The 18,416-nt window shown below is 41.5% G+C and overlaps 1 protein-coding gene across 1 annotated transcript; it reads left to right on the forward strand.

Moving 5' to 3' along the window:
* Positions 1-12,190: 12,190 nt before the first annotated feature.
* Positions 12,191-15,596, forward strand: LOC124022390 (histone PARylation factor 1-like). Its single transcript, XM_046337332.1, has 3 exons — positions 12,191-12,318; positions 12,999-13,188; positions 15,383-15,596. The coding sequence occupies exons 1-3, from the start codon at positions 12,283-12,285 to the stop codon at positions 15,571-15,573; spliced, it is 417 nt and encodes a 138-aa protein (XP_046193288.1). The 5' UTR covers positions 12,191-12,282; the 3' UTR covers positions 15,574-15,596.
* Positions 15,597-18,416: the final 2,820 nt, after the last annotated feature.

Genomic DNA, 18,416 nt, shown 5'->3' on the forward strand with positions numbered 1-18,416 from the left:
ATACCTAGTTTACCCTGGAACTCTGTCACTCTCTACTATACCTGGAACTCTGTCACTCTACTATACCTGGTTTAACCTGGAACTCTGTCACTCTACTATATCTGGTTTACCCTGGAACTCTCTACTATACCTGGTTTACCCTGGAACTCTGTCACTCTACTATACCTGGTTTACCCTGGAACTCTCTACTATACCTGGTTTACCCTGGAACTCTGTCACTCTACTATACCTGGTTTACCCTGGAACTCTCTACTATACCTGGTTTACCCTGGAACTCTGTCACTCTCTACTATACCTGGTTTACCCTGGAACTCTGTCACTCTCTACTATACCTGGTTTACCCTGGAACTCTGTCACTCTCCACTGTTTACCCTGGAACTCTCTACTATACCTGGTTTACCCTGGAACTCTCTACTATACCTGGTTTACCCTGGAACTCTGTCACTCTCTACTATACCTGGTTTACCCTGGAACTCTGTCACTCTCTACTGTACCTGGAACTCTCCACTATACCTGGTTTACCCTGGAACTCTGTCACTCTCTACTATACCTGGTTTAACCTGGAACTCTGTCACTCTCTACTATACCTGGTTTACCCTGGAACTCTGTCACTCTCTACTATACCTGGTTTACCCTGGAACTCTGTCACTCTCTACTATACCTGGTTTACCCTGGAACTCTGTCACTCTCTACTGTACCTGGTTTACCCTGGAACTCTGTCACTCTCTACTATACCTGGTTTACCCTGGAACTCTGTCACTCTCTACTATACCTGGTTTACCCTGGAACTCTCTACTATACCTGGTTTATCCTGGAACTCTCTACTATACCTGGTTTACCCTGGAACTCTGTCACTCTCTACTATACCTGGTTTACCCTGGAACTCTGTCACTCTCTACTATACCTGGTTTACCCTGGAACTCTCTACTATACCTGGTTTACCCTGGAACTCTCTACTATACCTGGTTTACCCTGGAACTCTGTCACTCTCTACTATACCTGGTTTAACCTGGAACTCTGTCACTCTACTATACCTGGTTTAACCTGGAACTCTGTCACTCTCTACTATACCTGGTTTAACCTGGAACTCTGTCACTCTCTACTATACCTGGAACTCTGTCACTCTCCACTATACCTGGTTTAACCTGGAACTCTGTCACTCTACTATACCTGGTTTAACCTGGAACAGGTGTTGGTCAAAGCAAGAAAACGAATGTAGGGAGAGAGACCTACAGCTCTAGAATCAGGTGTTGGTCAAAGCAAGAAGACGAATGTAGGTAGAGAGACCTACAGCTCCAGGTTCAGGTGTTGGTCAAAGCAAGAAGACGAATGTAGGTAGAGAGACCTACAGCTCCAGGTTCAGGTGTTGGTCAAAGCAAGAAGACGAATGTAGGTAGAGAGACCTACAGCTCTACGGTCATTCTAAGACGTTATAGGACAATATGGACTGCTTCCCAAACGGTGCTGTTTGGGACTCCATGGATATATATTCATACACATCTTCATATAATATCTATATTCACAATGTAATATATTACAGATTGGTCAATACAGTATAATGTAATATAATACAGATTGGTCAATACAGTATAATGTAATATAATACAGATTGGACAATACAGTATAATGTAATATATTACAGATTGGTCAATACAGTATAATGTAATATATTACAGATTGGTCAATACAGTATAATGTAATATATTACAGATTGGTCAATACAGTATAATGTAATATAATACAGATTGGTCAATACAGTATAATGTAATATAATACAGATTGGACAATACAGTATAATGTAATATATTACAGATTGGTCAATACAGTATAATGTAATATATTACAGATTGGTCAATACAGTATAATGTAATATATTACAGATTGGTCAATACAGTATAATGTAATATATTACAGATTGGTCAATACAGTATAATGTAATATATTACAGATTGGTCAATACAGTATAATGTAATATATTACAGATTGGTCAATACAGTATAATGTAATATAATATCTATATTCACAATGTAATATATTACAGATTGGTCAATACAGTATAATGTAATATATTACAGATTGGACAATACAGTATAATGTAATATAATACAGATTAGACAATACAGTATAATGTAATATATTACAGATTGGTCAATACAGTATAATGTAATATAATATCTATATTCACAATGTAATATATTACAGATTGGTCAATACAGTATAATGTAATATAATACAGATTGGTCAATACAGTATAATGTAATATATTACAGATTGGTCAATACAGTATAATGTAATATATTACAGATTGGTCAATACAGTATAATGTAATATAATATCTATATTCACAATGTAATATAATACAGATTGGACAATACAGTATAATGTAATATATTACAGATTGGTCAATACAGTATAATGTAATATATTACAGATTGGACAATACAGTATAATGTAATATATTACAGATTGGTCAATACAGTATAATGTAATATAATAATAATAATAATATATGCCATTTAGCAGACGCTTTTATCCAAAGCGACTTACAGTCATGTGTGCATACATTCTACGTATGGGTGGTCCCGGGGATCGAACCCACTACCCTGGCGTTACAAGCGCCATGCTCTACCAACTGAATACAGATTGGTCAATACAGTATAATGTAATATAATATCTATATTCACAATGTAATATATTACAGATTGGACAATACAGTATAATGTAATATAATACAGATTGGTAAATACAGTATAATGTAATATATTACAGATTGGTCAATACAGTATAATGTAATATATTACAGATTGGACAATACAGTATAATGTAATATATTACAGATTGGTCAATACAGTATAATGTAATATATTACAGATTGGTCAATACAGTATAATGTAATATATTACAGATTGGTCAATACAGTATAATGTAATATATTACAGATTGGACAATACAGTATAATGTAATATATTACAGATTGGTCAATACAGTATAATGTAATATATTACAGATTGGTCAATACAGTATAATGTAATATATTACAGATTGGTCAATACAGTATAATGTAATATATTACAGATTGGTCAATACAGTATAATGTCATATAATATCTATATTCACAATGTAATATATTACAGATTGGTCAATACAGTATAATGTAATATATTACAGATTGGTCAATACAGTATAATGTAATATATTACAGATTGGACAATACAGTATAATGTAATATATATATTCACAATATATACAATAATACAGATTAAACAATACAGTATAATGTAATATATTACAGATTGGACAATACAGTATAATATAATATATATATTCACAATATATACAATAATACAGGTTAAACAATACAGTATATTGTAATATATTACAGATTGGACAATACAGTATAATGTAATATAATAAAGATTGGACACCAGATATACACCAGAGATACTCTACACCAGAGATACTCTACACCAGAGATACTCTACACCAGAGATACTCTACACCAGAGATATTCTACACCAGAGATACTCTATACCAGAGATACTCTACACCAGAGATACTCCACACCAGAGATAATCTACAGCAGAGATACACTACACCAGAGATACTCTACACCAGAGATACTCCACACCAGAGATACTCTACACCAGAGATACTCTACACCAGAGATACTCTACACCAGAGATACTCTACACCAGAGATACTCCACACCAGAGATACTCCACACCAGAGATACACTACACCAGAGATACTCCACACCAGAGATACTCCACACCAGAGATACACCAGAGATACTCTACACCAGAGATACTCTACACCAGAGATACTCTACACCAGAGATACTCCACACCAGAGATACTCCACACCAGAGATACACTACACCAGAGATACTCCACACCAGAGATACTCCACACCAGAGATACACCAGATATACTCTACACCAGAGATACTCTACACCAGAGATACTCTACACCAGAGATACTCCACACCAGAGATACTCCACACCAGAGATACACTACACCAGAGATACTCTACACCAGAGATACTCTACACCAGAGATACTCTACACCAGAGATACTCTACACCAGAGATATTCTACACCAGAGATACTCTATACCAGAGATACTCTACACCAGAGATACTCCACACCAGAGATACTCCACACCAGAGATACACCAGAGATACTCTACACCAGAGATACTCTACACCAGAGATACTCTACACCAGAGATACTCTACACCAGAGATACTCTACACCAGAGATACTCTACACCAGAGATACTCTACACCAGAGATACTCTACACCAGAGATACACCAGAGATACTCTACACCGGAGATACTCCACACCAGAGATACTCTACACCAGAGATACTCTACACCAGAGATACTCTACACCAGAGATACTCTACACCAGAGATACACCAGAGATACTCTACACCGGAGATACTCCACACCAGAGATACTCTACACCAGAGATACTCTACACCAGAGATACTCTACACCAGAGATACTCTACACCAGAGATACTCTACACCAGAGATACTCTACACCAGAGATACTCTACACCAGAGATACTCTATACCAGAGATACTCTATACCAGAGATACTCTACGCCAGAGATACTCTACGCCAGAGATACTCTACACCAGAGATACTCTACACCAGAGATACTCTACACCAGAGATACACTACACCAGAGATACTCTACACCAGAGATACTCTACACCAGAGATACTCCACACCAGAGATACTCTACACCAGAGATACTCTACACCAGAGATACTCTACACCAGAGATACTCTACACCAGAGATACTCTATACCAGAGATACTCTACACCAGAGATACTCTACACCAGAGATACTCTACACCAGGTATACACCAGAGATACTCTACACCAGAGATACTCTACACCAGGTATACACCAGAGATACTCTACACCAGAGATACTCCACACAGAGATACTCCACACCAGAGATACTCTACACCAGAGATACTCTACACCAGAGATACTCTACACCAGAGATACTCTACACAGAGATACTCTACACCAGAGATATACACCAGAGATACTCTACACCAGAGATACTCTACACCAGAGATACTCTACACCAGAGATACTCTACACCAGAGATACTCTACACCAGAGATACTCTACACCAGAGATACTCTACACCAGAGATACTCTACACCAGAGATACTCTACACCAGAGATACTCTACACCAGAGATACTCTACACCAGAGATACACCAGAGATACTCTACACCAGAGATACTCTACACCAGAGATACTCTACACCAGAGATACTCTACACCAGAGATACTCCACACCAGAGATACTCCACACCAGAGATACACCAGAGATACTCTACACCAGAGATACTCTACACCAGAGATACTACACCAGAGATATACACCAGAGATACTCTACACCAGAGATACTCTACACCAGAGATACTCTACACCAGAGATACTCTACACCAGAGATACTCTACACCAGAGATACTCACCAGAGATACTCTACACCAGAGATACTCTACACCAGAGATACTCTACACCAGAGATACTCTACACCAGAGATACTCTACACCAGAGATACTCCACACCAGAGATACTCTACACCAGAGATACTCTACACCAGAGATACTCTACACCAGAGATACTCTACACCAGAGATACTCTACACCAGAGATACCAGAGATACTCTACACCAGAGATACTCTACACCAGAGATACTCTACACCAGAGATACTCTACACCAGAGATACTCTACACCAGAGATACTCTACACCAGAGATACTCTACACCAGAGATACTCTACACCAGAGATACTCTACACCAGAGATACTCTAGAGATACTCTACACCAGAGATACTCTACACCAGAGATACTCTACACCAGAGATACTCTACACCAGAGATACTCTACACCAGAGATATACACCAGAGATACTCTACACCAGAGATACTCTACACCAGAGATACTCTACACCAGAGATACTCACCAGAGATACTCTACACCAGAGATACTCTACACCAGAGATACTCTACACCAGAGATACTCTACACCAGAGATACTCACCAGAGATACACCAGAGATACTCTACACCAGAGATACTCTACACCAGAGATACTCTACACCAGAGATACTCTACACCAGAGATACACCAGAGATACTCTACACCGGAGATACTCCACACCAGAGATACTCTACACCAGAGATACTCTACACCAGAGATACTCCACACCAGAGATACTCTACACCAGAGATACTCTACACCAGAGATACTCTACACCAGAGATACTCTACACCAGAGATACTCTACCAGAGATACTCTACACCAGAGATACTCTACACCAGAGATACTCTACACCAGAGATACTCTACACCAGAGATACTCTACACCAGAGATACTCTACACCAGAGATACTACACCAGAGATACTCTACACCAGAGATACTCTACACCAGAGATACTCTACACCAGAGATACTCTACACCAGAGATACTCTACACCAGAGATACTCTACACCAGAGATACTCTACACCAGAGATACTCTACACCAGAGATACTCTACACCAGAGATACTCTACACCAGGTATACACCAGAGATACTCTACACCAGAGATACTCTATACCAGAGATATTCTACACCAGAGATACTCCACACCAGAGATACTCTACACCAGAGATACTCACCAGAGATACATACCAGAGATACTCTACACCAGAGATACTCTACACCAGAGATACTCTACACCAGAGATACACCCAGAGATACTCTACACCAGAGATACTCTACACCAGAGATACTCTACACCAGAGATACTCTACACCAGAGATACTCTACACCAGAGATACTCTACACCAGAGATACTCTACACCAGGTATACACCAGAGATACTCTACACCAGAGATACTCTACACCAGGTATACACCAGAGATACTCTACACCAGAGATACTCCACACCAGAGATACTCCACACCAGAGATACTCCACACCAGAGATACTCTACACCAGAGATACTCTACACCAGGTATACACCAGAGACACTCTACACCAGAGATACTCTACACCAGAGATACTCTACACCAGAGATACTCTACACCAGAGATACTCTACACCAGAGATACTCTACACCAGGTATACACCAGAGATACTCTACACCAGAGATACTCCACACCAGAGATACTCCACACCAGAGATACTCTACACCAGAGATACACACCAGAGATACTCTACACAGAGATACCAGAGATACTCTACACCAGAGATACTCTACACCAGAGATACTCTACACCAGAGATACTCTATACCAGAGATACTCTAGAGATACTCTACACCAGAGATACTCTACACCAGGTATACACACAGAGATACTACACCAGAGATACACACCAGAGATACTCTATACCAGAGATATTCTACACCAGAGATACTCTACACCAGAGATACTCTACACCAGGTACTACACCAGAGATACTCTACACCAGAGATACTCTACACCAGAGATACTCTACACCAGAGATACTCTACACCAGAGATACTCTACACCAGAGATACTCTACACCAGAGATTTTTTTGTGGGGGGTTTCTCTCCAACCCTAAAAATAAACAATACCTGCACCCCTAATGAGTACCGGTACCTCTTTCAGTCCAAGCCAAGTGCTGATGTGTGCGTTGGACTAGTAACCAGAAGGTTGCAAGTTCAAATCCCCGAGCTGACAAGGTACAAATCTGTCGTTCTGCCCCTGAACAGGCAGTTAACCCACTGTTCCTAGGCCGTCATTGAAAATAAGAATTTGTTCTTAACTGACTTGCCTGGTTAAATAAAGGTTAAATAAAAAATATGATGTGTAACATGGAAATACAGCAGACAAGCAAAATGTGTAGAATTGCAGGAAAACGTCTTTTAAAACAGCAAAATGGTTCTTTCCGCTGCGACATATTGGGGCCTCAGATGTGAATCGCCCGGTTCTGCTAGCAGGTGAAATAGATTGTCTAGAGTACTGCTCTGTGTGTTGTATTTCTACCTGCTCCTGGAGAGAGATGTAGAGTACTGCTCTGTGTGTTGTATTTCTACCTGCTCCTAGAGAGATGTAGAGTACTGCTCTGTGTGTTGTATTTCTACCTGCTCCTAGAGAGATGTATAGTTCTGCTCTGTGTGTTGTATTTCTACCTGCTCCTACAGCGATGTAGAGTACTGCTCTGTGTGTTGTATTTCTACCTGCTCCTAGAGAGATGTAGAGTACTGCTCTGGGTGTTGTATTTCTACTTGCTCCTAGAGAGATGTAGAGTACTGCTCTGGGTGTTGTATTTCTACCTGCTCCTAGAGAGATGTATAGTTCTGCTCTGTGTGTTGTATTTCTACCTGCTCCTAGAGAGATGTAGAGTACTGCTCTGGGTGTTGTATTTCTACTTGCTCCTAGAGAGATGTAGAGTACTGTTCTGGGTGTTGTATTTCTACCTGCTCCTAGAGAGATGTAGAGTACTGCTCTGTGTGTTGTATTTCTACATGCTCCTAGAGAGATGTAGAGTACTGCTCTGTGTGTTGTATTTCTACCTGCTCCTAGAGAGAGATGTAGAGTACTGCTCTGTGTGTTGTATTTCTACTTTCTCCTACAGCGATGTAGAGTACTGCTCTGTGTGTTGTATTTCTACATGCTCCTAGAGAGATGTAGAGTACTGCTCTGTGTGTTGTATTTCTACCTGCTCCTAGAGAGAGATGTAGAGTACTGCTCTGTGTGTTGTATTTCTACTTTCTCCTACAGCGATGTAGAGTACTGCTCTGTGTGTTGTATTTCTACTTTCTCCTACAGCGATGTAGAGTACTGCTCTGTGTGTTGTATTTCTACCTGCTCTGATACCTGTCTGGGACCTCTCACGGAACCCACAGGACCAGGACTGGTTTCACTGAGTCCTTAAAACAAATAAGTGCCCCTCGTTCTGAGATAGAACACGCTGCTTGACTGAACAGAATAAGACTCTATACTGCTGAATCAACATAATTAGACTCTATACTGCTGAATCAATAGAATTAGACTCTATACTGCTTGAATCAAAAGAATAAGACTATACTGCTTGAATCAAAAGAATAAGACTCTATACTACTGAATAAACAGAATAAGACTCTATACTGCGGAATCAATAGAATAAGACTCTATACTGCTGAATCAATAGAATAAGACTCTATACTGCGGAATCAATATAATTAGACTCTATACTGCTGAATAAATATAATTAGACTCTATACTGCTTGAATCAATATAATTAGACTCTACACTGCTTGAATCAATAGAATAAGACTCTATACTGCTTGAATCAACAGGATAAGACTCTATACTGCTGAATCAACAGGATACGACTCTATACTGCTTGAATCAATATAATTAGACTCTATACTGCTTGTATCAATAGAATTAGACTCTATACTGCTTGAATCAATAGAATTAGACTATACTGCTGAATCAATATAATTAGACTATATACTGCTGAATCAATATAATTAGACTCTATACTGCTGAATCAACAGAATAAGACTCTATACTGCTTGAATCAATATAATTAGACTATATGCTGCTTGTATTAACAGAATAAGACTCTATACTGCTTGAATCAACAGTGTGTGTGTGGTATATGACTCTAAGTGTTTCTATATATTACTGTAATAAACGTTTCTTTATATTACCGTAAAAAACGTTTATTTATATTACTGTAATAAACGTTTCTATTACTGTAATAAACGTTTCTTTATATTACTGTAATAAACGTTTATATTACTGTAATAAACGTTTCTTTATATTACTGTAATAAATGTTTATATTACTGTAATAAATGTTTCTTTATATTACTGTAATAAATGTTTCTTTATATTACTGTAATAAACGTTTCTTTATATTACTGTAATACATGTTCATATTACTGTAATAAACGTTTCTTCATATTACTGTAATACATGTTCATATTACTGTAATAAACGTTTCTTATATTACTTAATATATTACTGTAATAAACGTTTCTTTATATTACTGTAATACATGTTTCTTTATATTACTGTAATAAACGTTTCTATATATTACTGTAATAAACGTTTCTTTATATTACTGTAATACATGTTTCTTTATATTACTGTAATAAACGTTTCTATATATTACTGTAATAAACGTTTCTTTATATTACTGTAATAAATGTTTCTTTATATTACTGTAATAAACGTTTATATTACTGTAATAAACCTTTATATTACTGTAATAAACGTTTCTTTATATTACTGTAATAAAAGTTTCTTTATATTACTATTATAGGATGGACTGAAACAGGATGACATTAGGAATGGTAGCTAGGATCGACTGAAACAGGACGACATTAGGAATGGTAGCTAGGATCGACTGAAACAGGACGACATTAGGAATGGTAGCTAGGATCGACTGAAACAGGATGACATTAGGAATGGTAGCTAGGATGGACTGAAACAGGATGACATTAGGAATGGTAGCTAGGATCGACTGAAACAGGACGACATTAGGAATGGTAGCTAGGATCGACTGAAACAGGACGACATTAGGAATGGTAGCTAGGATCGACTGAAACAGGACGACATTAGGAATGGTAGCTAGGATCGACTGAAACAGGACGACATTAGGAATGGTAGCTAGGATCGACTGAAACAGGACGACATTAGGAATGGTAGCTAGGATCGACTGAAACAGGACGACATTAGGAATGGTAGCTAGGATCGACTGAAACAGGACGACATTAGGAATAGGATCGACTGAAACAGGAGCATTAATGGATCGACTGAAACAGGACGACATTAGGAATGGTAGCTAGGATCGACTGAAACAGGACGACATTAGGAATGGTAGCTAGGATCGACTGAAACAGGACGGACATTAGGAATGGTAGCTAGGATCGACTGAAACAGGACGACATTAGGAATGGTAGCTAGGATCGCTACTGAAACAGGACGACATTAGGAATGGTAGCTAGGATCGACTGAAACAGGTGGACATTAGGAATGGTAGCTAGGATCGACTGAAACAGGACGGACATTAGGAATGGTAGCTAGGATCGACTGAAACAGGACGACATTAGGAATGGTAGCTAGGATCGACTGAAACAGGACGACATTAGGAATGGTAGCTTAGGAATGGTAGCTAGGATCGACTGAAACAGGACGACATTAGGAATGGTAGCTAGGATCGACTGAAACAGGACGACATTAGGAATGGTAGCTAGGATCGACTGAAACAGGACGACATTAGGAATGGTAGCTAGGATCGACTGAAACAGGACGACATTAGGAATGGTAGCTAGGATCGACTGAAACAGGACGACATTAGGAATGGTAGCTAGGATCGACTGAAACAGGACGACATTAGGAATGGTAGCTAGGATCGACTGAAACAGGACGACATTAGGAATGGTAGCTAGGATCGACTGAAACAGGACGACATTAGGAATGGTAGCTAGGATCGACTGAAACAGGACGACATTAGGAATGGTAGCTAGGATGGACTGAAACAGGACGACATTAGGAATGGTAGCTAGGATCGACTGAAACAGGACGACATTAGGAATGGTAGCTAGGATCGACTGAAACAGGACGACATTAGGAATGGTAGCTAGGATCGACTGAAACAGGTTAGGAATGGTAGCTAGGATGGACATTAGGAATGGTAGCTAGGATGGACTGAAACAGGACGACATTAGGAATGGTAGCTAGGATCGACTGAAACAGGACGACATTAGGAATGGTAGCTAGGATGGACTGAAACAGGACGACATTAGGAATGGTAGCTAGGATCGACTGAAACAGGACGACATTAGGAATGGTAGCTAGGATCGACTGAAACAGGACGACATTAGGAATGGTAGCTAGGATCGACTGAAACAGGACGACATTAGGAATGGTAGCTAGGATCGACTGAAACAGACTGAAACCCTGGCTATCCGTGCATTTAAAAAAAAAAAAATTGTGCAATCTGGTTTGCTTAATATAATACATTTTACATGATTCATATTTTTACTTTTGATACCTAAGTATATTTGAAACCAAATACTTTTAGACTTTTACTCAAGTAGTAGACTTGAGTCATTTTCTATTTAGGTATCTTTACTTTTACTCACCACTTGTCTCTGCTATGGATCTCTGGGGCGCAATGCGCACTCCGCTCCCCTAGATGGCGCTGTACATTACTTCCCAATGGCAGAAGTCCTAATGTGTTGTCGTTTGCTCCACCGCTGTGTGCTTGTTTGCTGTCGAACGGAGAAGAGGAAAAAATTATGACAGGGAAACGAAAAACTAAATCTACTCCTCAGGTATTGTCAGACCCATAAAGATATTTTTATTGGAGCAATGATAGGATGGTTTTAGCCAGCGAGTTATGTAGCAAGGGGGAATATTTGTCTTGCGTTATAAAACACGGATGGGCCACTATGGCATCTACATGAATGTCTTAACGAGCTAACAAACTAAACGTGTCTCAATAGTTTCATTTATTATTATTTTTTTTTGCAGTTAGCTTCGGTTATATTACTGTTTTCCCAAGATAGTGTAGCCAGATCATTATATTAGTATAAACTAGCTGATAACCAAGTTACCGTCCATTGACAGTATTACCATGAGCTTTTTGCAGAGCGAGTTGCTCAGGGTAACGTTCATTAGCGCACACCGTAAGCAAAACGATTTGCAACGGGAAAACCAGCGTTGCTTTTGTTGTAATCCAGTGGCGCGTTCAGCAGGACTCAACGTTTTGGAACAGTCAGATAGAAATAGGCAATGTAGAACAAACATGCCTCTGACATGAAGGAATAAGTAATCACATCTTCTTTATTCAAGGGGTTTTATATCTGCACCTAAACATGGCCCCTGTAGTCCCTCTTCCCCCTTTCTCAGTCTGTTTATTCAGTTTGGTTTCTAATGAATACACCCAGTTATCAAACCACACATCTGTTTACACGAGCTAGTGAATTGAATTTCACCAACAGTTCTTCTTTAGGAGTCAGATTCTGCCGACGGGCAGTTGAAGAAGAAATGCCGTCCGGAGGAGCCGACAGCGAGACGGACTACTGCTGAGGTACCGGCCAGACTGAGGGAGGAGGTGGAGAGACTCTATAAACTGAGGATGCCTGAAGACTTCTACCTCTTCTGGGACTTCTGCTCCCTGCTCAGCCCCGACAACCCACGGGGTAGGTTACCCACTCACCCAGCCCTGATAACCCCTGGGGTAGGTTACCCACTCACCCAGCCCTGATAACCCCTGGGGTAGGTAACCCACTCACCCAGCCCTGATAACCCCTGGGGTAGGTAACCCACTCACCCAGTCCTGATAACCCCTGGGGTAGGTAACCCACTCACCCAGCCCCCGGGGTAGGTAACCCACTCACCCAGCCCCCGGGGTAGGTTACCCACTCACCCAGCCCTGATAACCCCTGGGGTAGGTAACCCACTCACCCAGCCCTGATAACCCCTGGGGTAGGTAACCCACTCACCCAGCCCTGATAACCCCTGGGGTAGGTAACCCACTCACCCAGCCCTGATAACCCCTGGGGTAGGTTACCCACTCACCCAGCCCTGATAACCCCTGGGGTAGGTTACCCACTCACCCAGCCCCCGGGGTAGGTTACCCACTCACCCAGCCCCGACAACCCCCAGGGTAGGTTAACACTATCCTATTAGCGTTCAACAGCCTGAAACACGCTATCCTATTAGCATTCAACAGCCTGAAAAACGCTATCCTATTAGCGTTCAACAGCCTGAAACACGCTATCCTATTAGCGTTCAACAGCCTGAAACACGCTATCCTATTAGCGTTCAACAGCCTGAAACACGCTATCCTATTAGCGTTCAACAGCCTGAAACACGCTATCCTATTAGCGTTCAACAGCCTGAAACACGCTATCCTATTAGCGTTCAACAGCCTGAAACACGCTATCCTATTAGCGTTCAACAGCCTGAAACACGCTATCCTATTAGCGTTCAACAGCCTGAAACACGCTATCCTATTAGCGTTCAACAGCCTGAAACACGCTATCCTATTAGCATTCAACAGCCTGAATGAAACACGCTATCCTATTAGCATTCAACAGCCTGAAACACTATCCTATTAGCGTTCAACAGCCTGAAACACGCTATCCTATTAGCGTTCAACAGCCTGAAACACGCTATCCTATTAGCATTCAACAGCCTGAAACACACTATCCTATTAGCGTTCAACAGCCTGAAACACGCTATCCTATTAGCATTCAACAGCCTGAAACACTATCCTATTAGCATTCAACAGCCTGAAACACGCTATCCTATTAGCATTCAACAGCCTGAAACACTATCCTATTAGCATTCAACAGCCTGAAACACGCTATCCTAAACACGCATTCAACAGCCTGAAACACGCTATCCTATTAGCATTCAACAGCCTGAATGAAACACGCTAAACACGCTATCTATTAGCATTCAACAGCCTGAAACACTATCCTATTAGCATTCAACAGCCTGAAACACGCTATCCTATTAGCATTCAACAGCCTGAAACACGCTATCCTATTAGCGTTCAACAGCAGCACTATCCTATTAGCATTCAACTATCCTATTAGCATTCAACAGCCTGAAACACTATCCTATTAGCATTCAACAGCCTGAAACACGCTATCCTATTAGCGTTCAACAGCCTGAAACACGCTATCCTATTAGCGTTCAACAGCCTGAAACACGCTATCCTATTAGCATTCAACAGCCTGAAACACGCTATCCTATTAGCATTCAACAGCCTGAAACACGCTATCCTATTAGCATTCAACAGCCTGAAACACGCTATCCTATTAGCATTCAACAGCCTGAAACACTATCCTATTAGCATTCAACAGCCTGAAACACGCTATCCTATTAGCATTCAACAGCCTGAAACACGCTATCCTATTAGCATTCAACAGCCTAAAACACTATCCTATTAGCATTCAACAGCCTGAAACACGCTATCCTATTAGCATTCAACAGCCTGAAACACGCTATCCTATTAGCATTCAACAGCCTGAAACACGCTATCCTATTAGCATTCAACAGCCTGAAACACGCTATCCTATTAGCGTTCAACAGCCTGAAACACGCTATCCTATTAGCATTCAACAGCCTGAAACACGCTATCCTATTAGCATTCAACAGCCTGAAACACGCTATCCTATTAGCGTTCAACAGCCTGAAACACGCTATCCTATTAGCATTCAACAGCCTGAAACACGCTTCAACAGCCTCCTATTAGCGTTCAACAGCCTGAAACACGCTATCCTATTAGCATTCAACAGCCTGAAAAACGCTATGCTATTAGCATTCAACACGCTATATTACACATATATACACATATTGACCACATATCATTCCCCTCTCTAGACGCGCTGAAGGAATCCCTGGGTTTGAGGTTGGTTGGCCCGTTTGACATTCTGGCGGAGGCCCACCGTAGCTCAGCCAACCCCCAGCCCAACTACCACCTACACTGGAGGCACTTCTACGACCCTCCGGAGTATCAGACCGTACTGCAAGGGAATGGAGACAACCTGCTACACCTGGGTTACTACAGGTAGGGGTTACTACAGGTAATGACCCTCCTACACATGGGTTACTACAGGTAATGACCCTCCTACACATGGGGTACTACAGGTAGGGGTTACTACAGGTAGGGGTTACTACAGGTAGGGGTTACTACAGGTTACTACAGGTAGGGGTTACTACAGGTTACTACAGGTAGGGGTTACTACAGGTAGGGGTTACTACAGGTGGGGGTTACTACAGGTTACTACAGGTAGGGGTTACTACAGGTTACTACAGGTACTACAGGTAGTTACTACAGGTAGGGGTTACTACAGGTTACTACAGGTAGGGGGTTACTGGAGTTACTACAGGAAGGGGTTACTACAGGTTACTACAGGTAGGGGTTACTACAGGTAGGGGTTACTACAGGTTACTACAGGTAGGGGTTACTACAGGTAGGGGTTACTACAGGTTTACTACAGGTGGGGGTTACTACCCAGGTTACTACAGGTTACTACAGGTTACTACAGGTAGGGGTTACTACAGGTTACTACAGGTAGGGGTTACTACAGGTAAGGGGTTTACTACAGGTAGGGGTTACTACAGGTTTACTACAGGTTAGGGGTTACTACAGGTAGAGGGGTTACTACAGGTAGGGGTTACTACAGGTTAGGTAGGTTACTACAGGTAGGGGTTACTACAGGTTACTACAGGTAGGGTTACTACAGGTTTACTACAGGTAGGGGTTACTACAGGTAGGGGTTACTACAGGTTACTACAGGTAGGGGTTACTGCAGGTTACTACAGGTAGGGGTACTACAGGTAGGGGTTTCTACAGGTTACTACAGGTAGTGGTTACTATAGGGTTTACTATAGGGGTACTACATGAGGGTACTACAGGTTACTACAGGTAGGGGATACTACAGGTTACTGCAGGTTACTAGGTAGGGGTTACTACAGGTTACTACAGGTAGGGGTTACTACAGGTAGGGGTTACTACAGGTTTCTACAGGAAGGGTTACTACAGGTAGGGATTACTACAGGTAGGGGTTACTACAGGTTACTACAGGAAGGGGTTACTACAGGTAGGGGTTACTACAGGTTACTACAGGTAGGGGTTTCTACAGGTTACTACAGGTAGGGGTTACTACAGGTAGGGGTTACTACAGGTTACTACAGGTACTGAGTTACTGCAGGTTACTACAGGTTACTGGGGTTTCTACAGGTTACTACAGGTAGTGGTTACTACAGGTAGGTTACTACAGGTAGGGGTTACTACAGGTTACTACAGGAAGGGGTTACTACAGGTAGGGGATTACTACAGGTTACTGCAGGTAGGGGTTACTACAGGTTACTACAGGTAGGGGTTACTACAGGTAGGGGTTACTACAGGTTACTACAGGAAGGGGTTACTACAGGTTACTGGGATTACTACAGGTAGGGGTTACTACAGGTTACTACAGGAAGGGGTTACTACAGGTAGGGGTTACTACAGGTTACTACAGGTAGGGGTTACTACAGGTTACTACAGGTAGGGGTTACTACAGGTTACTACAGGTTACTACAGGTAGGGGTTACTACAGGTAGGGGTTACTACAGGTTACTACAGGTAGTGGTTACTGCAGGTTACTACAGATAGGGGTTACTACAGGTTACTACAGATAGGGGTTACTACAGGTTACTACAGATAGGGGTTACTACAGGTTACTACAGGTAGGGGTTACTACAGGTAGGGGTTACTACAGGTTACTATAGGTAGGGGTTACTACAGGTTACTACAGGAAGGGTTACTACAGCAAGGCATTGCTACAGTTACTACAGCTTCAGTTACTACAGGAAGGGGTTACTACAGGAAGGCTTTACTACAGGAAGGGGTTACTACAGCCACACAGGTTACTACAGGTAGGGGTTACTACAGGTAGGGGTTACTACAGGTTACTACAGGTAGGGGTTACTACAGGTAGGGGTTACTACAGGTTACTACAGGTAGGGGTTACTACAGGTTACTACATGTAGGGGTTACTACAGGTTACTACAGGTAGGGGTTACTACAGGTTACTACAGGTAGGGGTTACTACAGGTAGGGGTTACTACAGGTTACTACAGGTAGGGGTTACTACAGGTAGGGGTTACTACAGGTAGGGGTTACTACAGGTAGGGGTTACTACAGGTAGGGGTTACTACAGGTAGGGGTTACTACAGGTTACTACAGGTAGGGGTTACTACAGGTTACTACAGGTAGGGGTTACTACAGGTAGGGGTTACTACAGGTTACTACAGGTAGTGGTTACTACAGGTTACTACAGGTAGGGGTTACTACAGGTAGGGTTTACTACAGGTTACTACAGGTAGGGGTTACTACAGGTAGGGGTTACTATAGGTTACTACATGTAGGGGTACTACAGGTTACTACAGGTAGGGGATACTACAGGTTACTACAGGTTACTACAGGTAGGGGTTACTACAGGTTACTACAGGTAGGGGTTACTACAGGTAGGGGTTACTACAGGTTTCTACAGGAAGGGGTTACTACAGGTAGGGATTACTACAGGTAGGGGTTACTACAGGTTACTACAGGTAGGGGTTACTACAGGTAGGGGTTACTACAGGTTACTACAGGTAGTGGTTACTACAGGTTACTACAGGTAGGGGTTACTACAGGTAGGGGTTACTACAGGTTACTACAGGTAGGGGTTACTACAGGTTACTACAGGTAGGGGTTTCTACAGGTTACTACAGGTAGTGGTTACTATAGGTTACTACATGTAGGGGTACTACAGGTTACTACAGGTTACTACAGGTAGGGGATACTACAGGTTACTGCAGGTAGGGGTTACTACAGGTTACTACAGGTAGGGGTTACTACAGGTAGGGGTTACTACAGGTTTCTACAGGA

Source organism: Oncorhynchus gorbuscha, unplaced genomic scaffold, assembly GCF_021184085.1.
Source record: "Oncorhynchus gorbuscha isolate QuinsamMale2020 ecotype Even-year unplaced genomic scaffold, OgorEven_v1.0 Un_scaffold_1368, whole genome shotgun sequence".
NCBI classification, from domain to species: domain Eukaryota; kingdom Metazoa; phylum Chordata; class Actinopteri; order Salmoniformes; family Salmonidae; genus Oncorhynchus; species Oncorhynchus gorbuscha.

Bases quoted from the DNA above. Each gene is read 5' to 3' on its own strand.
- LOC124022390 (XM_046337332.1), top strand. From the start codon at position 12,283: ATGACAGGGAAACGAAAAACTAAATCTACTCCTCAG. The intron at 12,319-12,998 runs GTATTGTCAGAC...GTTCTTCTTTAG, and splicing joins AAACTAAATCTACTCCTCAG to GAGTCAGATTCTGCCGACGG. The intron at 13,189-15,382 runs GTAGGTTACCCA...TCCCCTCTCTAG, and splicing joins CAGCCCCGACAACCCACGGG to ACGCGCTGAAGGAATCCCTG.